Below are 23,787 nucleotides of genomic sequence, written 5' to 3'. Positions count from 1 at the left end.
GTGTGTGTGTGTGTGTGTGTGTGTGTGTGTGTGTGTGTGTGTGTGTCTGTGTGTGTGAGTGTCTGTGTGTGTGAGTGTGTGCTTATTTTACCATATTCGTGGGGTCCAAAAACCAGGAGCCCACTATAGTTGTGGGGTCTGACAGCTCTGTGGGGACCAAAATGCGTATAGGGTTAGGGAATGCATTATATCAATGAGAGATCCCCACAAATACAGTAAAACGAGAATTTGCGTGTGTGTGTGTTTGGTGTGCCCATGCACACGTATACCTGGTGTGTGTAAGAGTCCGAGTGTCCCACCTGTTCCCACTCATTGGAGCGATAGCGGATGTGCATGTGAGCACTAGAAGGGCCATAAACTCGCAACTACCCTCAGATGAGTGATATAACCCTGCAGGATAGGACCGTCAGCCACATCCCCTACTGTGTGAGAGCTCCACCTGCTGGCTCTGCTCCAGTCGTTTCTCTTCACCTGACCAAAGAACAGGGTTTCCATCAAAGCTCAAGCCTATTAACTTCCTACAGCCATCTGGTGCTATTTCTAGATTAGATTGATGCATGTGACTGGGTCTAAATGAGTCTGTAGAGAGACACATTCATTGAAGGCTTTATTTACTGAAGCACTCTATGAGGGGAGATGGTATTGACATTTCATTATGAGTCATTATGAGTCTAATAAAGGGCAGCCAGTATTGAGTTTTCATTAATAGGATTAGTTTGGTGCAGACGAACATGTCTGTGCACTTCATGATGGCTTGGGGAGATGCTAAATGAGTCCAGAAGCATGTTTTAACTGGACTCAGTGGTTTGACTGATCTAACAATCAACGGCAATAACTGGGAAAAAAAGAGTTGGAGGTAGAGAGGTGGTATGAAGATACACAACGACTGACAGAGAGGCAGACAGAGAGAGAAACATAGAGAACAGTCGGAGAACACTGAGCAACCAAGATGTGTTGAGACAGATAGCGAGAGATCAAAAGAAGAACAGAATGTGAGTTAACAAAGAACCAGAGGGGAAAAAAAGACACAACTCAAAGAAAATAAAAAAGCAAAGGAGCTGATACCTAATACGAAGCAACAACTCCCCTATCTATACCTACAAGACCTCTGGCTGGGTTTGTTCCCGCTCCTCCGGGCAGTCCCTGTCACCATTGCCACTAGGCTCAAGTCTTTAGAAAGCGTGACCCCACAGCAAATTTGATGAAACTAGTATAGGAAAAATCAAACATTAGACTGTTGATAGGACGCATTGTCAATGTTGGACAAAACAGTAGGCCCTGTGTGGCAAACACTGGTCTGTCCTTGATGTCCATTCTCTCTCACTCCCTCTCTTTTCTCTGAGACAATGGACTAAGCCAAATGGATTAATAGGAAGAGGAAGGCTTATACTGTCAGGATGGAACGACACATACACACTACTTCTCTCCAGTGGTTAGTCTGGGAACAGACTGAACTTTCAGTACCATGGACAGTGTCATGATGTTGGAATGTGGATGCACTGTTTCTTTTTCATTTAGATGTGTCTAAATGTGCCTGATGTTTGATGGTGTGTCTTGTCATGGCACTGTAATATTGCAGTGTGTGCTGCAGCACACTCTGCGGTGACTCCCCCTCACTGTAAGTGGACTAAATAAGGCCATTATCGGCAGCACCATGGCACATCTTTAAGTGGCAGTGCCTCCATTAAAATGAGTGATGATCCGGGTCTGTTCGCACAGCAGAAAGCCAAGACTTTTAGGCAATAATGGATGGGCCTTTTACCAACACATCGCTCCCTCTCTGCAACTTTGTGTATGTCTGTTCTTGTGTTTGTATGTTTGTGCTGTTTACTATCTGCTATTGAGCAAATCGGGCACTTTAATAGACTCCAATTGTTCTATTGTTCCAGTGAATGGGTAGCTATGGGAAAAGGGAAGGTGTGTATGCTTGGCTGGGAGTTGGGGGGGATTTCATTCATTTATTTATTCATTTATATGACTCACTGTGTCATTGTCACATGGGAGAAATATTAGTTTGTTGATTCAGTCCTGTGTCCATGTTTTTTTGTTTTTTTTTTTTGCAGCATTTGATATACCAGTCCCTGAGTATGCTTTCTCTTTGTCTGATTCTTTTTTACAGAAAGTGTCCCAGTACACCATCATTGTCCAGGCCACAGACATGGAGGGCAACTTGAACTTTGGCTTGTCCAACACAGCCACAGCCCTTATCTCCATTACTGACATCAATGACAATCCTCCAGAACTGACAGTCAGGACGGTGAGTCCATAACTTTCCCATAGATATTTTATTGTTCCATGTAAGGGACTATACGAAAATTACTGTGGGGGGAGGGCATTTTCTTTTTGATGACACCAGCTCTATATCTGGATTAGTGCTTTATTTTTTCCTCAAAAACATGAGCCTCTTCCTTGTTCTCTCTTTTTGCGACTGTCACCATCACTTTTTTGACAGCTCTTTAGTAATAATCAGAGAGTGGCTGTAGTTTTTGTACAGGCCCTAAAAAAAAAGTATGACTAATATGCCTATACAGGGAGGTCTAAATTCAGACTTGAAAGCGCTTGACCCTGTCATTTTAACAATTGCTTATCTGTTATTGCTTATTATTGCCACCCCACTGTCCCACAGAACCACGACAGCTGACAAAAGATGTAGGGTAAGGACAGATATACAATATAAAAAATATAAAACAACACAGTGACAGATTGCAAAAAAAACCCACTGTGCAAGAACAACATATGGAGAGACAGGAAGAGGTACTGTGACTAAAAGTGAGATCGAGTTCAGTTTTGGTGATGGGAAGTGTACTACTCCCTCCCTCCATCCCTCTCTGTGTTTTCCCTGCCAGCGGGAGCCTCTGGTGGCCAGGGTTTGTCTGCAGGCATCTGGCCCCGGTCCCTGATACCTCCACACTGGTCTGACAGGAAGCAACGCTACATCTGGCCCACTTTTCTGTAGCGGTGTGTGTGGTTAGGTAGGGAGTTGTTTGTTTTTTAGGGTGAGGGTTACTGTGAGAGGTTATTGATGAGGAAACAGCGAATGAAAGCAGAAGTACTCTCTATTCTCACCCTGTTCATAGAACAGAATCCAACGCTGAGCGCAGCCTGAAAGACCTAGCCTGGATTGTAGCTGCTCTTTATTTGAGCACTTGAATTTCTGAGATTCCAGAGAGAAACAGATGCTGTCTGCAGCAGAGCTCAGAGGCAGAGCGAGCAGTGTGTCAGCATCACACACTGTGATCCCTGTCTCCTCGGTGGGGCCATCGTCAGTGTGCATGCCAGTACAGTTCCAGCCGCATGCTCTGATAAGAGCTCCCCAGCTGTCAGGGGTAGAGCTCACCGAACAAGGCTGCCACTCCGCTCAGAACTGCTCTGTCCCCGTCTGCGGTGCTGGCTCCATCGCCCCTCTTCACTGGGGAGAAGTTCTGGACCAGAGTCCTTCACCAGCCAGAAACGGACATGCCGCGCTTCACCGGACATGCAAAAACACATGCACATTGTCCTTGAGACACACAAGACACAACGATGAGACACGCACGTACGTGTAGGTATGCTCGGGAACTCGTATGCTCGTGTGATAAATGTTTGTCATTTCTTCAGGGCCTCGTTACTATCTCTGCAACACTCTTGAGTAAAACTCAAAAGAACACTTGACCAAATTTTGATGTGTGACTCAAAGATGGTAATCAGTAAAAGTGAATAAAAATCTGTTTTTGTTGTGTCTCCTTCACTTAGACACAGACAACCCAACACGTTCACACGAACATCCACGGCAAAGGAACTGTTCTCCATCAGATCCCTTTTCCACTGCTTTGGCAATCTCTACTTTTTGTTTTGCTTCCCACACAAGCAACTAGACTTTGAATAGTTCAGTAATTATTTGTGTATGACAGAAGAATTCATTGCTCTCTACGGGAGGCACAGAGAAAATATAAGCCCACTAATTAAGTGAAATTGCTTGTGGGGGCATAAACCAAGCTGATATATTGCATGTAATTAGAAAAAGAAGCGAAATGTTTTATTCATTTCACCACATGGGCCTGAATGCGCTATGTTAGTGCTATGTTCGTCATTATGTGATAAACAAAAAGACAGTGATACTTGCCACAATCGATCTAATCAAACAATTTAATCAAGTGTATCACATCCTTGCTGAAGTGCACCCATTGGTCTGTCATTCACTGAACAATAATGAGGAGCAGGAGAGTTGCTTGGGAGATTAGTGGGGTTGAAAACTTGAACTCCCAGACACACAGGCTTACAGAACTGAATAGAGGGCCATTTGTAATTCCCCTGTAGAACTGCACCTTCTAAATAGCAGAAATAGCCGAAATAGCAGAAATAGTTGGAGTGCCAGAGATTATCGGCTCTCACTACTTTCCTCTGCTTCCCGCTTCCCGATTTCAGATTTTTGTTTCAGAAAAAAAAGAGCAGACTGCAAGAAAAGGCAGCATGATATGTCTGTATAACGTGAAAAATTAGGTAGCGGGCTGATGCCTTTTGTCTGTAGCTATACCTTTATTACAGCATAGTGAAGACATAACAGCCATCTTGAGTGGGTTGATGTCAGTCTGATATGAGTAGGAGTCTATTTTGGGACATTTATTCTACCTAATGCTGTCATTACCATTTGTTGTTGTTTTCAACACCCCATGCTGGTAAAGAAGAGCTCATTTAGTCTATCTAAAATGGGACATTTTCCTTTGCTGAGTCAGTTTTCAGTAAGAAGGCAGTACATTTCCCCTGCTGTGCAGTGCACCTTCGTTCAGATTGATGCAGCTATATTTTTAAAAATGATTTGGGGTCTGTACAGCACCATAGTCTCACTAATTTCAACTAACCGGACTGGAGCTCAAACGTATGAAGGCTAGACATGTCTACAGAGAGTGTAACATATGATAAGCAATAAATGGTAGTGACCATGCATACTTGTCCCCGTATTATCTGGGTTTTTGTTTGATGCTGTCAAATGTCACATATTCATAAAAGAAGACCATGGCATAAAGTGTCAGTGATGATGCTTATTCTTTGACTGGTGAAGTTAAAAAAAATCAACTCATCCCCAGGGACAACAACTGTTGACCTGAAATGCCATTCTACTTGGGAAAATGTCACAAGTATTTTTGTCTGCGTAAGTTCCTTAAAGCAAGTCTGTAACTTTTGAAAGAAGAAATAACAAATTCCTTCTGTTACAACTGAACTCTTAACCAATAAAACACACACTTGCTCATTTCAATCCAGTTGGGGTTTTGCTGCTACAGCCCTATTTGGTCTGGTATGACCAAACGCTTATGGCAGCGAATGTTAGCTAATGTTAGTCAGCTTTTAGATAGATACAGTATTGTTTTGAAATGGACATTAATGAGTCAAGCCATTAACCTTATGAGTCCTCTCTACTTATGCTCTAAAAACACAGTTTTTAGAGGTGTTCATCGTCACTGACCAACTCTGTAGCCTTTAGCAGTGGAGCTCCAGTTACTGGTGACGGAAAGCACATGATACACAAAACATTATTTCCTCTTCAAAGGCTTATTAAAAGACTCTGAAAACCACAGAAACTATTATCAACCATATAAATGTTGATGCGTTCACTCACTGTTGTACGTAGTGAAGTACATTTGAATGGTGATCACCTAGCTGAGATAAAAAGTAAACAAACTGCATAGTCAGTGATTATGAATCTTTAAACTGAACCCAACAAAACGATTGGAATCAGCAAAGTAATAAGTCACTTACATCTCTATATTTTTTAGCATTCCCCATTATCCCTTAACTGCCACTTGTGGCCACAGCCACTGCTGTTACACACTCGCTTTTAAGAGTCAAAGCTTGTCAACAAAACATTTTGTTTAGGAAATCTAATTAAATGTTCATTTTTAATATAAAAAGTTCTTGGCGAGTTTTGTTCCAATTCTGTACATCCTCTTTCCAGGCCCTCAGAAAACTTATCTTCAGCTCATGTTGCTGAACAGACTCACACGTTTCCTAAGATTTGTCTCAAATAAAGCTCTGCTTGTTGAATGTTTAAATAGCCAGAGCACATAAAGCCCAATGAAACCAGAATCTGTGATCCTGAGAACACTTAAAGTTTATGATTCTTTTTATTTTTGTCCCATTTGAATTTTTCATTCAGTGGCAAAGCTGACTGAGGTCCAGTGTGACGATTACCTACTATTGAATCTTATTTGCCCTGCTTCTTTTCCCCCCGTCTTTGTAACCACAAAATCCTTCAGAAAATTGAAGTCTGTGTCTCTAGTGGCTTATCAGTGGGTCCACATTGCATTTTAGAGAGTGGCCATTTTGAAAGCGCCCTCCTCTACAGTCACCACCGTTGAGTATGCTTCTGTGAGAGCATATTTATTTGGCCGGCTGACGGTGTGGCCAAACAGGCTTGGAAGGTTTGTGTTGGTGTTTTTGCTAAAGCTTAGGGTGAAAACGAAATGGAGGAGCCCACACACTAGAGACTGGGAGCGCATATTTAATTTGTTCTGTGCTTATCAGCCTGGTCGTACTGCAGGGGATAGATGAAGAGGAGGCAAGGAGGGAGGGAGGGAAAGAAGGACGAAGAGAGGAGTCGGGTGATTTGGACACGCCTTCAACCCTATGATGATGAAGCCATTAAAGTGAACAGCAGCTGGCAGACACACACCATAAACAAGTTAACGCTTCACAAGAGGAAACAGATTACTGTCTGACAATGAGAGCTTTTATTTTGTGTGTGTGTGTGTGTGTGTGTGTGTGTGTGTGTGTGTGTGTGTGTGTGTGTGTGAGTTTGTGTGTGTGTGTGTGTGTGTGTGTGTGTGTGTGTGTGTGTGTGTGTGTGTGTGTGTGTGTGTGTGTGTGTGTATGTCTTACCTTTGAGTGCCCATCCCTCTGTAGCCAGATAAATCCCTATAGAAAGGGACATGTATCCCATTGCACTGTAAATTCTTTTTAGGGCTCTGCAGCTGTCACCAAGTTTCCTCCAGAGTTAGTTCAGATGGGAGTTGTTTCAAATTGCAAAATAATGAAGATCATTAGCCAAAGATTATTCCTACCGCTGCCTTAATTACAGTACTTGTCTAATTGCTTATTAAGACCTAGATTTGGTGAATTCACAGAATCTAAATTAAATGGGTAAACACTTAATTGAACAAATCCATTAGTTCAGATAAAGAGTTTCATATGAGCAGACATTGCGTGGAATAAGAAAGTGCATTAATATAATTTGAGCTATGATTCTCTATTATCCACATTTAAACAAATATGTCTCCTTTGCTTTTTTTTTCTTTCTCCCCAACCTTCTAATTTCTTCTCCATTTGTTTTGCTACCAGTCTCAATTCATGTTTTAATGTAATGAGCAATATTGGCATGACCCTAAAAGCAGTTTGTTTTCATAATAACAATTACTGAAAATGCTTAAAGATTGATGATGGCACAAGCAAATGTTTAAAATCTCAATAAATCAACTTATTAACATGCAGTTAGTGATGTTGTTGCTGGAACAACATCAGCATAATGTTATCTCCCCCACCCTATCCACTTTCGCCTCCCCTCCCTACTCCCTCATTCATCTCCTCCCCTCCCTGCCACTCTGTAGTTTTCTGGGGAGGTGCCAGAGAACAAGGTGAATGTGGTGGTGACTAACCTGACGGTGGTGGACAGAGATCAGCCCCACAGCCCCAACTGGAATGCCGTCTACCGCATCGTCAGCGGAGACCCCTCTGGACACTTCACCATCCGCACCAACCCCATCACCAATGAGGGCATGCTGACAGTGGCAAAGGTAGAAATTAAGCTGCTTGTTTGGCTTCTCTACACTCATCCTAAAGTCTCATTATTAACTCTTTCAATATGAGATTGCACACTTGCTTTCCATTATTATTCAACACTGCATCTTACACGTTTCCACCTGCTCTGAAGTGCCAGATGCTGTTTACTGGGTACTTTGGTTTCACAATGTTTTCACTGAATTAATGTAATTTTTCAAATTGGAACACAGTTAGAACTAATCTTGCAATCAACTACAGTCATCTTCCTCCCATCTCTCATTATTTGTTTTCTCTGACCCTCTCTCTCTCTCCCTTTCTCCTTGCTCCTTTGTCCTTGGTTCATTTTCTAGCCGGTGGATTTTGAGATGAACCGTGCCTTTATGCTGACGGTGGTGGTGTCCAACCAGGCCCACCTGGCCAGCGGCATCCAGTCCTCACTCCAGTCCACAGCGGGAGTCACCATCTCTGTTCAAGATGTGAACGAGCCTCCCGTCTTCCCTGTCAACCCCAAGATGATCCGCTTTGAGGAGGGTGTCCCGGCAGGGACCACTCTGACAGTGTTTGCTGCCCAAGATCCTGATCACTTCATCCACCAGATTGTCAGGTACAGTTTTGACACGGCCATCTTAACTTCAAATACTACAATCCTATAAAATACATCTCCAAACATGCAATAATGAATTTTTGGCCACTTGTGGGCAGCAGAAACAAGCTGTAAACACCAACTTTACATATTATTATTTTGTCAGCAAAAAGTTATTGTTCTTTGCACATTCATTTCTTTGCACATACAGCAGATATAGAGCAACAATAGCATTAATTTCGGGTTGTATTTCTAGCCACCTGGCAAATATTAGTCCAATATTCACTCTCCTTTAGCTCAGTTTTTGGTCTACACCAACTCTTGAGGGAAATATCTGCATTTTTAGCTGCTATATGCTCCATTATGTTCACCAGGTAATTCATTACTTTGTCTGTCTGCCCTTAGGTGCTGTTTGATAGCGTTCAAGAGGGTTTTAGAGTATTTTTGCAGAAAATATCCTTGTCAGGAAACAGGGCTGATGAGAGTGGTGAGAGTGAACCAAAACATGAAAGTTGTGGGCCATAAAACCAAAACAATGAGCTGAAAGATGCTGAAACGCTCCATAGAGCAGAGAGTCGGATGATTACTCTCTGTTGGTTTGTTTCTAAAACTGAGCTTTTTCTCATATGCAGTAATTTGATTTATTGCTAATATGAAAATATTGAATAAAACATATAACAGATTATTTTCTTCTAACTGATATTTTCAATTTCAGTGTAGTATACAGTGCTATGACAGTTTCGCATTTTAACATGTCATTTTTCTTAACCAATCTCCAGCTGCCTTTATATAAATTATAACTTTTATAACTATAACTACTTTTTATAACTATTATAAATGCATACAACTTTCAAGGACAATAATTACATTTAGTGGTATAAATAATAAAGAAAAAAACTGTAAAAATCTTACAAACAAATTAAAAGTTCATTTAATAAGGAAATGAGGATTTACTTAAAGTTTGTTTTTTTTCTGTAGGTGAATTGCAGCCATGGCAGCAATCAGTGCTCATGCTACCTACTGCGTTCCTCACATGTTTATTCCAAACTATGAGTTGTTATTAAATGTGTATTTGTAATGTATTTAAATGAATATTTTTAGACATATATGCAGTCAAAGACTCATATATCAGTTGTCCAAGGGAGGACTGAAGCTATTCTGAGGGTTAAAAAAGAAATTCATATATAGTGAGGTATTTTCAATATTTTGTCCACCCCCCCTTTGTATCTCCCTCTGAATCTGTGTCACCAATGTTTAATAAGTGCTGAACAGTTTCTTCACACTTTATCCCTCTTCTGTGACATTCTTAACTGACCCCCCACCCACATCCCGAGCTCCGGTTACCTCCCCGTTGCCAGGCGACTGGTGTGAAGAGGTCATCCTGTAATGAGCTGGACACTGTCTGCCTGCCCTCCTTAGATGCCTGTCTTCTTCTTCTCTTCGTCCTCATTGATCGCTCCCTTCCTCCTTCCTAACTGGGATGACACAAAGCAGGCATCGTGCCATCCAGGCATCGACCTTGTGCGACAGAAACTCCCACATGTCCACTAAGGTCCAGCGGCACCGCTTCGCTCCATCGCCAGCTCCGACGAGAGAGATTGATTTTTCTTAATGTCAGTGAGACGGCCTCTTTCACTGAGGAACCCAGTGGAAATGTTACTGAATTGATAACGAGGGAGATAGTGGGGGATGTACTCTTTTATATATTGTACAGAGGACTGAGCAATATCCACATCTCAGGTTTCTTCTCCTGAAAATACATGTCATGCAAACCAAGTGGGCTGAGATCTTCTGCCCTTTGAAAGAAGTAACTCCTCTTTTACTCTATTTTCTCTCATCCCTCCCTCCCTCTTGCTCCTTCTGACCCCGTCACTTTCTTCTGTCTATGTGTCTGTTATTGATGGGAGCTCAGAGCTGCTGTCTTCTCCAAAGCAGCTTGCCAACAGACGTTCAGCTCATGCTCAGACAGCCTCATCTCTGCTGCTGCTGCTGTTGTATTCCCTTTAGGTGACCTCGCTTGAACGCCCGCACAAAATACACACAAAAGACACAGAAATGCACAAATGTAGACTCACAACTGATGCAAACATGCACACGAGCGCCGGCAGAGGATGAGTGAAAGACTTGTGCGTGAGCAATCGATGGGAGAGGAGCCAGCTTGTGTTTTTTTTACGTTTCAGAATTTGTTGCCTTTTTTCACTCTCTGGAGGAAAGGAAAGACAAGATGATGTGAGGCCAAGCCTGTTTGCCAGCTCATTTTACTGTTAGATGTGATTTAAGAGGCAGCAAGAGCAAATTAATGTGTGTGTGTGTGTGTGTGTGTGTGTGTGTGTGTGTGTGTGTGTGTGTGTGTGTGTGTGTGTGTGTGTGTGTGTATGTGTGTGTGTGCGTGTGTGTGTGTGCGTGTGAGAAAATATTAGCCCCGAAGAGTGATGACATTTTTGCCATGTGAGGTCATTGTTGGCTCTCATTTCTAAAAGTCTTAGGTTAGGGCTTGATTTTAGGATCAAAGTGTTCCTTTAGAAAATTTAGTATGACACTTCCATGAAGTTGGGAGACTCACTTGAGACAGATTTAAAAAAGAATGGTCACGCCTCCTCCGTGGACAATCCTTTAGTCTCAAGTATGACTCAAGTTCCAAAAAGGTGGATTCTGTAATTCCAACAATGCAGCTAAATAGTATCTTTCATTAGATCTTCCCTGCATCCTAAAGGCCAACTTAATTTCCATTACATGTTTTTTTATTTTCTTCTGATCTTATTAAAACCCCGGTAACCCTGCACTTTGCCACAAACAAATTTAAACAAATTGATGAAGTTCACAAAATATGGAAGAGACCATAAAACATTGTTATTACTTCACCAGTTAAGGAAAAGTTTTATCTGTTTTATTTTATATGCACTATGCATGAACAAATTCATTCACACACAAAGAAATGTACAGTGTGTTATCCTGCATAGTGTCATTACTTAAATTTGGGATCGGTTATACCCTAGAGAAGTCAGGTTCCCTGATAGACTTTTCATGAACCAACTGTTATAAAACTCCAATAACATAAATCCTAATAGATTTATTTGGGAGATGGGAGGAGTAGAGCTATGTAGAAAAGTCCTGCCAACACCACTGACCGATATAAAGCACATGTAAATCTATTGTATTTAATCATCTTTTACGGCTGGGGTCACTGAGACCCCAAACAGAATTAATGCGTCATTTTCCCGAGAGGTCTTCTGTCATCTGTTCAAAAATCATATTAATTAGCAAATCTCACAAAACTCGGCAGGGTCATGAAGTATCAAAGCTGATGAAACACTGATGTGGGATATGTTTTTTTCTGTTAAAGTGGACCCCATGTTTTTCCAGAACCCCCAACAGAGCATTAGGCTTATAATGGTTACGGCAGTCCTCACAAATATATTAAGAAACTTCGCTCTGTCAGCTACAGATAAACAACTCAAGAGGTGACATCTTGTTGACACAAGGAGACGAGAGTTTCTGACATGCCACGCAAACACCAGAATCTAACCTGCAGGGCAACATCAGATCCTGAGTAAAACTCCAGGGCAAGCTGTTTCACTAGAAATCCTTTATTTTTATCTATTTATTATATTTTCTCAATAAAAAACTATCAAAAAATATGATAGAGGGCTTCCCTGTCCGCCAGCATGTCCCTGTCTCTGTCTGTTTGCTAAGTGTGTAACAGTCCAGAAGTGTTCATCTTTAGCTGGAGGTGGAATTAATTTTCTCCATGGCTGTTGGGCTTGGGCTAACTAGTGTCAGCCTCCAACGCACTGCTTTAATTAAGCCCCCTTTCCCACTCATCGTGTTTCAGATGAGTGGGAAGTTCAGAAACACGCCTGTGATCTCCCTCACTTTCTCACTCTGTCCACCTGTGTCTCTGACCCCCCCACCTCCTGTCGTCACGGTGACACGCTGACCATCTACCAGTCTATCAGTGAGACTTCTCGCTTGTCCACAATTAACCATTTCTCACTAGAAGTGAGAGAGAAGCACTTCCCCCATCCGCCAGATGTTAAGACTCATCACAGTTGTTAATGGGATTTATAGACTTTAATTGCAGCTGTCACTTTCCACTCCATTGATGTATCGACCGGTGATGGTGATGTGGGTTGCTATGGAGGCTGTGTGGGTAAAAAGAGTAGTGAAGTTGTTAAGAGCGTTGCCTGGCCTGTTCTGCATATGGGTTCAGGTTTTCATCGGTCTTCATGCTAATGAGCTACTGCTATGATAAGCCCGTCGAACATATGTTCCTCTCTCCATGTCACTGTAATATTTCAAAGGTGCTTGGCTGGTGTTGTTTATTATGGTAATGAACATTGAACCAGATAATGGGTACTTGGGATCCACAAATAAAAAGTTCAGTGCAGCTGGAATTGAAGTAACAGTCAGCTGCAAAAGCTGATTTCTGGTATATGTTTGTGGATATTTTCCTCTGGATTTAATGAATCTTCTGTCTTTCTCTCTGTCATTTTTTCTCTGCGGATGTGTGCGTGTACAGGTACTCCAAACTTTCAGACCCAGCTAACTGGCTGAAGATCAACAGGACCAATGGTCAGATCACCACCATGGCCCTGCTGGACCGAGAGTCCATGTATGTCAGAAACAACGTGTATGAGGCAACATTCCTGGCATTCGACAATGGTAAGTCTGGTAAGTTAGGATGGATGTGTGTGTCTGATGATTGGATAACCAAAAGGGCACATACAGGAGGATTAGCCTCTTTAGCAGCGTGGTTCTAGAGAAATGTCTGTTGGCCCACCACTTTGGTCCAGACTTTAGCTTCTCAGCAACTATTGGATGCCAATAGTTGCTGTGCCATGAAATTTGGTACAGACTTACATGGTCTCCGGTGGATGTCTCCTAAAGACTGGTAATCCCTTGACTTTTCCTCTTGCGCCACCATGAAGGTAACCGCTGTCGGTTTAACTGAAAGATCTCAAAAAATATTGGCTGGATTGACGTGAAATTGGTCCCTTCCGAGACGAACTGTAATAACTTTTCATCCAGTGCCATCATCAGGTCAAAATTTTCCTTTGTTCAGTTCTTTGGTTTATGACCAAATACCTGCAAAACTAATGGCATTCTTATGGTTAATTAGCAATGTAAGTACAGCCTCACAGAGGTGCTAGCAGGCTTGTATACTTTTAGTCTTGTTCGTTTTTTCCATCATTATGAAAAGAACAGCAACATTTTTAATGTGATGATAATATATCCAGCGCTCTCTGACTGAATAAGAGGCTGTTTGTTACTATTTTTTTATCATCGTCCATCGTCATAGTGAAAGTACTGTAGCCCAAGCAGGGAATGAACATAGCAGTTGTCCCAATGGGCCACAGTCTAATCAAGTAACGCATTTCTCTGGCATAGTTCTCACCAGTTAGGCACTGATCATCTGGAACTATGAGTACAATATGAAACATAATGTATTATATTATAGATTTGGTCTGTACCTTCAGGGAAGATGCCATGCTGTCACTTGTTTCTGTTGACATAACAGCGCAGTGTTACTGCAGAGAACATATGACTTAGTAATTGTCTTTGTACTCCAGGAAACAGCCCTGTAAGCTGTTTCATTCACACGTGACTTCAACAGTAAAGAAACGCATTAGGACTGTGTTATGCCTGTCTGTCTTGTCACTCTCTGTGTTTGACAAGGGCCAATGCCAACTAACAGATGACATGAGTTAGCTCCAATAAACTTATTTTGACAAAACGGAGACAGACTTGCTATATTACTTTTTATAAAATTCCTTTAAAGTAACAAAGCAACAAAAAATAGAACAAGCAGCTGTGGATTTTTCACAAGGAAGACCAGGAATTGAAGTTGTTTGCTATTTTCCTGCCAGATACCCTTGAGTGTGGGTGAACTCTGAATAAGTGGAATGGTTCGTTCATATGCTGTGCCGTATACAGTACACTGTATATAAATATGCGCCGACGTTCATTGCCCTGTCTCCCTGCAGGGGAAAAAAAGTAAGAATAAAATCTGTCAGTGAGGATATTGAGTATCAGCCTCAGGAACCACAACAGTGTACACAGCTAAAGAACTAAAGTACTACGAATAGAGGTGCTTGCTCTCTGTGCAACTACGAGGGACCCAGGTGTTTTTATGCCAGTGACAAATGAGGGATTGGTTGCCCTGAAGCACACCAACTTAAGCTCAAAGCGTTGACTGCCTATTGATTCTGGGGCCCGGTGTCAACAAGGGGATATACTCCACTTTGATTGAAATTCTCTTTACTTATTTTACTCAATCGAAGCGTAAGAAGCAACAAAGCACCCAGCCAATCATAACCGACAAGACGGTCGATGGGCCTTGTGGCCCAGGGCAATAGACCTTTACATAGTTGATGCACCAAGTTACCCTCTGATAGAGTGAAAAACGCTGAAATACAACACTGATGAGCTACTGGGGTAAACTTTGCTGCACTGCATCAGTAATTTCGTTCAGCTTGTTGACAGCCCGTGTGCAGGAGGTTGTCAACTTAATATCAAGGCCACAATATATCACTGCAGTCTGTTCAACAGAGCAGCGCAAAGACTTTCTTAATCCGAAGACAAAACAAACTTATTTTGCTATCGCACTACGAGATTGAGTTAATGATTCTGACTAAATTTTATATCAAACTAGAACAACATGGGTCACAGTTTATTAGACTGAACATCAGTTGGATCATTTCATATGCATACATTTGCTACATATTATTACTGGACAAAGGCTCTTATAAAGTAAATATCATGATATTGATTTTAACCATATGACCTAAACCTACTGCTTTACCTTTAGCTTTATATATATTGCTTTATAGCATACTTTAATCTAACAAAGCATCGTATATTAGAAGCAGATATTTTTTTGTGTGTAAAATCTTGATTTCAAAGTAACTAGTCGCTAGTGGGGTAAAATAAGTGTAGTGGAGTAAATCGTGCAATATTTCCCTCTAAAATGTATAAGTATTAGAATATTCAAGTATGGTACAAGTATCTCAAGTGTGTACTTGAGTAAATTTATTGGTGGTTGTTATAATTATCTGCTCACATCCACTGATTTTATGTGAGTCATTTCACTTATTTTTCCATAACTGTGCAAAAAAGTCCAATTAATTAAAACTCTGACTCCAAATTATGTGCTGTGTCTTTAAAGTCACCCTGGAGTCTTTTCATCATTTTGACTCTACCCATAAGTTTCTGTCAGTAATTTGAACCACATCCCAGAGAAAACAAACACTTTAAAATCAGAGAGATTATCATTTATGAGTCTTTCTTTTGCTGATTTCTTTTGCGCAATGCACATGGTGCCAACTTCTGCCAATATTGTGATGGCTTAAAGCCCCTGAAAACTTAACATCTTTTATTTCTAGATGATTATCAATATTAATGACTAAATAAGCAACAATCTAATTAAAATTTTGGAAGAAAGCATCCCTCTATATTATTTATCATAAGGGTTTAGCGGTCAAAAACTCAGCTAATCTGTTTCATAGGGACTGTTTTCATATGGTTTGATCAGAGTTCATTGATAGTGGCCTGGCAGCATAAATAAACAACCCCCAATTCTCACATTTTTATTCAATTATTGTGTGTGATTGGTGAATGGAAAAGACATGACTTCACCTTTTTCCAACTGAGTTCCGTCCATTTTAAATCACAGAGATGAAACAAAAACAAACAAAACAGCAGAGACTGTCTCACATGTGAAATAACTAAAACGGTTGCTCAGTGTAACAAGCTGATTGAGAAAGTATGTTTTCAGGGCCTTTGATCAACAAAAACAATCCGATGCATTGATATATTCAATTCTTTATCATTTTGGGACCAGGAGTTAAATAATTTAACCTCACACTAGAGTTTAACCTCACTACAAATGTTTTCACTGCTTTCATGTTGCACCGACTTGAGACAGACCATCAAAACAACTTTGGTGCACTTCAAAAACAATGAGGCACTTATTCCCAGCACTGTTGTACAACATCAACAGAAACAGCTGAATAAAAACAACATTTGTCAGCCAGTATAAGTGCAGTTCAGTTACTGTGTGTGCTATAATCAAGGCATAGTAGAGGTTTTGCTGTTAACAGTGCATAACACATAACAAATGCGTCTCCCAATCTGATTCGGTTCTGTTTTGGTCCGGCAGTCATAAAAGTACCAGGAATATGTTATGATGAGCTTATTTTGCTGGATGCAGTGAAGGGTTTGAGTCATTTCCCAGCGGGCTTTGCAGAGCGCAGATAACGGCAATCTTTACGCGAGCGTTGTCCCCTCCAATATGAGTCTCGTGTCAGCCCTTTTCAGAAAGCAGCCAGCTCTAAACACAAGGACTGAAACATTTATGTGTGCTTTCATTTGTTCTGGCTGTTTTGTTTGGGTGCTCCACTACAAATGTCTACAGTATTGTCCATCCACTGTCAGCCACTCAGTAAACGAAACATTTTGCTCCCAGTTGTGTCTCTGTATGCCTCATTTTCTCGCTTGATGAATCATCTGGAAAACTCACTGAAATGAAAGGATTGTTTTGCAACCTTTCTCATCACACAGTCTCTAAACTCCCCCTTCCTGCTCCTTGCTCCATCTCCAGTCATTTCATCTTTACTCCTCTGCCTAACCACTGTTCACTCCATCTCTCAGTTGTTAAAGTTACTATCTCGACATCTCCTCCTCGTGATCCCTTTGCCTCCTCTCTATCCTCTCGCCTCCCCTCAGGCTCGCCTCAAGCCAGCGGGACAGGAACCCTCCAGATCTACCTGATCGACGTGAATGACAACGCTCCGGTGCTGATACCCCGAGAGGCCCAAGTGTGTGAGCGTGCACGCCCCAACTCCAGGATCAACATCACGGCATCAGACACTGACGCCGACCCCAACGTGGGGCCCTTTGTCTTCGAGCTGCCCTCTTTTCCTGCCAGCGTTCGTCGCAACTGGACTATTTCCAGGCTGAGTGGTAATTAAATGCTGTGCACTGCTGTCTTTAATACAATAGGATAGGATACAGGAAATGTACCCGCGTGATGCAAAATGTAAGAGGTATTGAGGAATTACATATGAACATTCAGCATCCCCAGCTGAATGAAACCATAAACTGGACAGATGGGATGCCAAACCCCTGTGCAGAATAACTGGCAACATCAATCGGGGGACTGCTTTAAGCGGTGCGAGAAGTCCAAGTTTAACAAAATGTCTCACAAAGCTCACAGTGAGAGACACGGGTGCCATCCAGTGCTGACGTACGATCTAGCATTTGTGACAAATGAGATCCATTCATCTCTCTGTCCCCCGAGCAACCGATCTGTCATCAAATCCACCCAGATGGATGTATCACAGCAGTTGTCTTGAGGACAAATCTGATAACATACCTGGATTCTTTTCCCACTGAGGCTCTTGTCTAAGCCTGACTGAATGATGGATGCTGAAGATTATACATCCTCACATGATTTTTTTCTATCTTTAATGCCTCCTTGCATACATAGAGTACATGTCAGAATGACTGCTGACAGTTTGTTTCCCTGCAGCTTTTATGTGGTGTGTCATTCACTCATATCTACGCACCTGATGACATGATATCCTGCAGTAAACGAGATGAAATTTCTTTGTAGTACACCGTCTAATCTTATTTCCCCCCTCTTCTTCTCCTCCTCCTCCCTTATGTATTTTTCCCTCCTACTCACTCCCCTCCATTTCTTAATGTTTCTTCACTTTCCACTCTTCCCATCACCGATACTGCCTCACTCCCACGCACCAGGTGACTATGCTCAGCTCAGGCTAAGGATTCCTTACCTGGAGGCGGGTGTGTACGAGATCCCCATCATCGTGTCCGACTCGGGGAACCCTCCTCTGTCCAACCGCTCTGTGATCAGAGTCAAAGTGTGTCCCTGTGACGATAACGGGGACTGCAGCGCCACAGGGGCTGTAGCAGCCGCCGGCCTCGGCACCGGGGCCATCATCGCTATACTCATCTGCATCATCATACTGCTCAGTGAGTACAACAAAGAGGAACAGTCAAACCTAAACACCATTGGGTCGTTGGTTCGTATTTGTATGTAGTATACATCGTGAAAATGACAACATTTAGTGCTGCTCATAAACCAAATCCTGTGTCTACTTTTGTCTACTATAGTATATTTATTTTTTCTTGCAGGCATGGTTCTGCTGTTTGTGGTGTGGATGAAGCGCCGAGAGAAGGAGCGGCAGGCAAAGCCCCTGTTGATCGACCCCGAGGACGATGTCAGAGATAACATCCTCAAGTACGATGAGGAGGGAGGAGGAGAAGAAGACCAGGTATCGTTTGTAGATTATAAATATACTGTATCCAAAATCAGTCAAAGTCATAAAAAGCTGTTAACCAGCAGTGGCATCTATGAGAAATGTCTTTTTCGTTTTTTTTCAAAGATGGTATTTTCTGTCTTACAGAGGGTGAGGAATTGATAGATAGAAAAGATTAGATAACTTTATCAAATCCCATAAGGGTCAACTATACATACTGACAGGTAACAAAAAAGGCACAAGTCAAACTAACACATATTCCAAGAGGACATTAGCATACAGTAGCAGCCTCTTTCTTAAATAATCGATTCAGTCAATTCATAGTTTTGTCTATGAAATGTCAGAAAATAGTGAAAAACACTCATTATAATTTCCCAGAGATCAAGGTGATATATTCCAACTGCTTCGTTTAATTGACCGCAAAAATATTGAGTTTACTATCATATATGACTAAAAAAAGCATCAAATCCTCACATTTAAGAAGCTGGAACCAGCAAATGTTTGGCATTGTTACTTGAAAAACAAATAAAATGATTAGTTAATAATCCAAATAGTTGCCGATTGATTAACTGGGTTCACACTTGGAAAGAGAGAAATGTATAAATAAAAAAGTCAACTCAAAGCAGACAGCATGTATACTACATATGGTCAATGTTTGAGCGCGCTCAAAGGAAATGGAGGAGCTACTCAGAGCTGGGACAAAATAACTTGTGGGTGTTGAGAAAACAATTTTACAATCTGACATTTCACTTTTTTATTTATGAATTTATACCGGCAGTTTGATGGACATCTGACATCGCAAGTATTGTGTCATTTCCTCTTAGTATGTATTACTAACCACTAAAACATTATACTTTGATGTAGTCTGAGTATGTAGTCTAAACTGTATAGAACTAGTATGCAATGTGAATTTGGGAGACAGCTGAAGTCTGCAGCAGTGCACACTTACTTACAAAAGAGTTTGAGCCGTTCTTGAGAAAGCTCTGTAGAACAGATTTCACGGCAGGTCAGTCCTGAGCCCTGGCAGACTTAACAGGAACACGAATGAGACCTGACCAGAAAATAAAATTCTATCGTGGAAAGTGAGCCCGATCACAGCCCAGCCACAGTGAGTCTCTGCTTCTGCTGTTAGAGAAACTGGTTTGAAACAGTTAATATTTAGATGATGAGGATGATGATAAACCTCATCATCAAACTGACTCTCAGCTTTCTGTCCACGGCCTTCATCCAGGACTACGACCTGAGCCAGCTGCAGCAGCCCGAGTCTCTGGACCACATCATCAATAAGCCGGCGGGGGTGCGCAGGGTGGACGAGAGGCCTGTGATCACCGAGTCGCAGTACCCTGTCAGACCCAGTCTGCCCCACCCTGGAGACATAGGAGACTTTATTAATGATGTAAGTGGGAGAATGGAGGAAAAACGTTTTGGTGTCGTATTGTTTCTTTAACTGCTTCTGTTTATACTCTGGAAAGTCGAGCAGATGCTCACACGCTGCTAATGTTACCTCATTGATCTGAGTCATACGAAGGGTTTATGAGTTTTGAAACCTGAAAGATATTAGGTTTTTTATTTACATCACCAGAACCGATAATGTTTAAATATTTAAAGAGAGACACGCATGGTTGAGTGTGCCAGATTAGAAAAAGTTTATTGCAACTTTTACAGTCTGGCACCCTGAACCTTTTAGTATGTGAGAAATCATCAGCTCCATTGTTGGTGAACCAAAATGTCTCCCCTCAATCCAGTTTGACCGTACAGTATAAGCGTAACCTCACAGAACAGGGAGTAGTATAACTTGAAGTGGGGGTTGAAGATCTTTTATTTTGTCTTTGTGTATATAGGGTCTGAGGGCAGCAGACAACGATCCCACAGCTCCTCCCTACGACTCCCTGCTGGTGTTTGACTACGAGGGCAGCGGTTCAACCGCTGGCTCTGTCAGCTCGCTCAACTCCACCAGCTCAGGGGACCAGGACTACGACTACCTCAATGACTGGGGTCCTCGCTTCAAGAAGCTGGCCGACCTCTATGGAGGAGGGGACGATGACTGAGAGCGGAGCAGGGGGGCTGGGCGGGGCTGCGGCAGGGGTCGGGAGAGGCAGGGTTGGATGGATGGACCATGGGCAGGGGCCAAGAACATAACACAGGCTCCATGGTAGACATGTGAGGACTGGACCCTTACATGGGCTGCGTTAGTTTGCTCACAGCGACCAAGCCCGTAAACATGAATTCCGCTGCAACGCAACTGTATTCTGGCTATATACTTTTTAGTGGCGAGTTTGTAGTGTGATGTTTTCTGTTTTTAATTTTTAATTTTTTTTATTTTTGTTGTTCTCTCACCTTGCTGGACCCGGAGCTCTCTGGGGACAAATCAAGGCAGTCGTGAGAGACACAGGTAGTGAATTTATGCTTTGATTGATTGTTAAAACAAAACCATCTCTTGTTTTAGTCTCACACTGAGGAGAATGTTTTTGGGAAGATGCTCTCTGACTCTCTCTTTCACTCTGTCAACTTGAATTTCCTTAGAACAGAAGCACTGTCATTTTATAAAGTGCCTTTTGTGGTGTGTTTTTGTATCAGACTCCTGCTATCTCAGGATCGGTTGCCATTTGTGCAGTACAGTGGAGGCACGTTCTCGCGTCGCCCCCCTGCGCTCCTCAAGCCACCCCTGCCTGTCACTCTCCTCTCCCCTTCACAGTGGTGCAGATGAACAACCCCAGCAGCCAGTCCCAGGAGGGAAGGACACAACCAGGGCAGACTATCGGATATCATAACCCAATGAATTATGGCCTAAAAGAAGCCAATAAGAGTTGTTTTGGGGGATGACAACCCTCTTCTCCAAGGACCTGCTCAGTTTGACTTTCACAAGCATCACCTGTCGACACAACTACAGCAACACGCTGACATTGTGTGAGACCATTTTTATACATGTGGGGGTTTTCTAATTTAGTGGAGAATGCCTGCCTTTCCTCTGTGGACTCATGAGTTTAGGAGCCTTTATGTTGAGACGCTTGCCTGCCCTGTATGGTTTTGTGTTGCTTTCTCCACAGTGTAAAGCTTATGTAGGCATGATCTGATTAGTCAGACAGTGTAAGAAAGTGGAACTCAAAATGACTAGGAACAAAGGCATCTGAGAAAGATTTTTTTGTCGCCTTGAACATTCCCGTTTTTTATAGGCCATCAAAACTACTAAAAGGTGCATGATTTTTTTTTTTTCAAAAATGTTTTACTCAAAGCACTTGTTACTATGTGGTGAGAATGTGAAATTAGTCAGCAGAAACTATATGAATATACTCTGTATAAAGACACTGAGAAAATAAAAATACTGTAAGATACCTATTTTTGAAGTATTGATGACATAAACATTGCTGCTCTCTTTCTCTAGCTCTTCAACGGGCTTAGAGGATTTTTGGCCTGTTCATTTTTAAAATGTGGACATTTTTGTTTCTTCGTCTTCTGTTGAAGCGTAATACCGTTTTTTTAAGATGCCTGCTTAAACATTTTTTGTTTCAGTTTTGCTCTATTTTTCATTTCTAAAAACACTTTGTTACACTCCTTTTATATATAAAACATAGCCTTCCCCTCTCACTCTGTATTGTCTCTGACAGACGTGTTCCTCCTGTTGGCCCCTGGCCTCGGGACAGTGGAAGGGTCATTAGCCATGCCTGCTGATAGTTGTTCTATTATTCAGTGAATTGGAATTCTTTTACTCATTCATCTAGATACTGGATGTGTGCTTTAGAAAATAAACAAGACATGTTTTGAAAATGTGCCATCTTTTTCTGAATATTCCCTACCTGCATCATGATGAGGTGTTCATAGCCGTGTTGGTTCAACAGTTGTCATTTCAAATATAATGTTACTCAAAGCAGTAAATTACAATGAGCCTTTTAAAATCATTACTTATTACAGATTTCTTAGACTTGAATGATTGAAACATTTCTGAAATTTGCACACCGCAGTGGTAGTACCAACAAGACTAGTTTGAAACCTAGTATATGGCTGGACCTCGTAGTTGAAAACTATTGTGGAACCATGTAAACAACCACTTTCATTAGAATGTAGCTAAAGCCTGCAGGAAAAGTCGTGAATTGTCACTAGATGACGTAATATGCTAATTAGCGCAATCATGACATCCCTTCGTAGTATTTGCATTCTGACTAGTGTCAGCCGGTTCCAGCCCTTTATCTGTTTACTACTCTCTGTGCTCACATATACGGCGTTTTAATAAAGCTGTTCTCATATACATGTGGTTCTGTTTCTGTTGTCAGACAGTGGATCAAGTAGGAAGTAGTGACTGAAACGCGGCTCGTTAAGGCTACATGCTAACCAGAAGTCACTTCCACGCCATTTCCAAGCTGCTGCTCCCACGGCTAAAATCTCAGATTTTATAACCACAGTGTCGTCTGACAGAACCACCGTACACATAAGTTAAAGACAACGGCCGTGCTGTGATTTTGGCTGTATTAACTTGTAAAATGATCACTCAGAGAGGAAGTTAGAAGCTCATTAACCTCTGTGTCAGCTGCTGTGCAGTCAACTGACTGAGACACATAGAGAGGTGTGCCTCCGGTGGTGTGTTGGATTGTGTAACTTTAGCAGTCAGTCAGTAAAAGACAAGCAGGTTAATATACTAGGTTATGACCTAGTCTTGTTCTGCAAACACTTATGCCATTATTATTATTTCAAATGTGCTATAATCACATAAAAATTCTATACATAGTGGCTTTATATTCACTGCTTTTCCATCTTTATTCGTACGTGAAATGAGTGGTTTGTATTTGCACACTGAATCATTGCACCTTCTTTACTTTTTACAGTGGAATAATGTATTTTTAAGTGTTAGTAAGAGTCATGAAGCAGAACAGACTCCCTTTGGATTTATGCAGTTAATCTTTGACCCTGTTGTTTGGATACGGCTTAATTTTCTAATAAAACACCCGCTATTCGTCCCTTTATTGTATCTCAGACCAAGGAGCATTACAGCAGTGTATGGGGTCAGGAAGTATATTTGTGTCCAATCCTGTGATTTCAATTAGTCAGCTGAAGTGCCAAAAAACCCTCTGGGGACTTAAAGGGTTTTAATCCTCTCCGGCTGTGTGTCTATCAATTAGCCACACCATTAATCCCCACAGCGTAATCTCATTAGATAGAGCGCCTTTAATGAGACACCCAGAG

At 41.8% G+C, this 23,787-nt stretch overlaps 1 protein-coding gene across 3 annotated transcripts in view; it reads left to right on the top strand.

The window, feature by feature from the left end:
* cdh4 (cadherin 4, type 1, R-cadherin (retinal)) overlaps positions 1–22,667 on the top strand; it is a 197,840-nt gene extending 175,173 nt beyond the window's left edge. For 2 of the 3 annotated variants that reach the window (XM_040116214.1, XM_040116212.1), the window contains 9 exons: positions 2,120–2,257; positions 7,578–7,763; positions 8,100–8,353; positions 12,852–13,003; positions 17,057–17,293; positions 18,092–18,325; positions 18,488–18,627; positions 19,844–20,008; positions 20,454–22,667. In XM_040116214.1, the coding sequence (XP_039972148.1) occupies positions 2,120–2,257; positions 7,578–7,763; positions 8,100–8,353; positions 12,852–13,003; positions 17,057–17,293; positions 18,092–18,325; positions 18,488–18,627; positions 19,844–20,008; positions 20,454–20,660 (1,713 nt within the window). In that variant the 3' untranslated portion in view covers positions 20,661–22,667. The remainder of the gene's footprint in view (positions 1–2,119; positions 2,258–7,577; positions 7,764–8,099; positions 8,354–12,851; positions 13,004–17,056; positions 17,294–18,091; positions 18,326–18,487; positions 18,628–19,843; positions 20,009–20,453) is intronic. The other variant, XM_040116213.1, reaches the window with a different exon arrangement.
* Positions 22,668–23,787: the final 1,120 nt, after the last annotated feature.

This window comes from Xiphias gladius, chromosome 21 (genome assembly GCF_016859285.1).
Source record: "Xiphias gladius isolate SHS-SW01 ecotype Sanya breed wild chromosome 21, ASM1685928v1, whole genome shotgun sequence".
Classification (NCBI taxonomy): Eukaryota; Metazoa; Chordata; class Actinopteri; order Istiophoriformes; family Xiphiidae; genus Xiphias; species Xiphias gladius.
The sequence above is the reverse complement of the archived record's forward strand: the minus strand, read 5'-3'. Positions and strand labels throughout refer to the sequence as shown.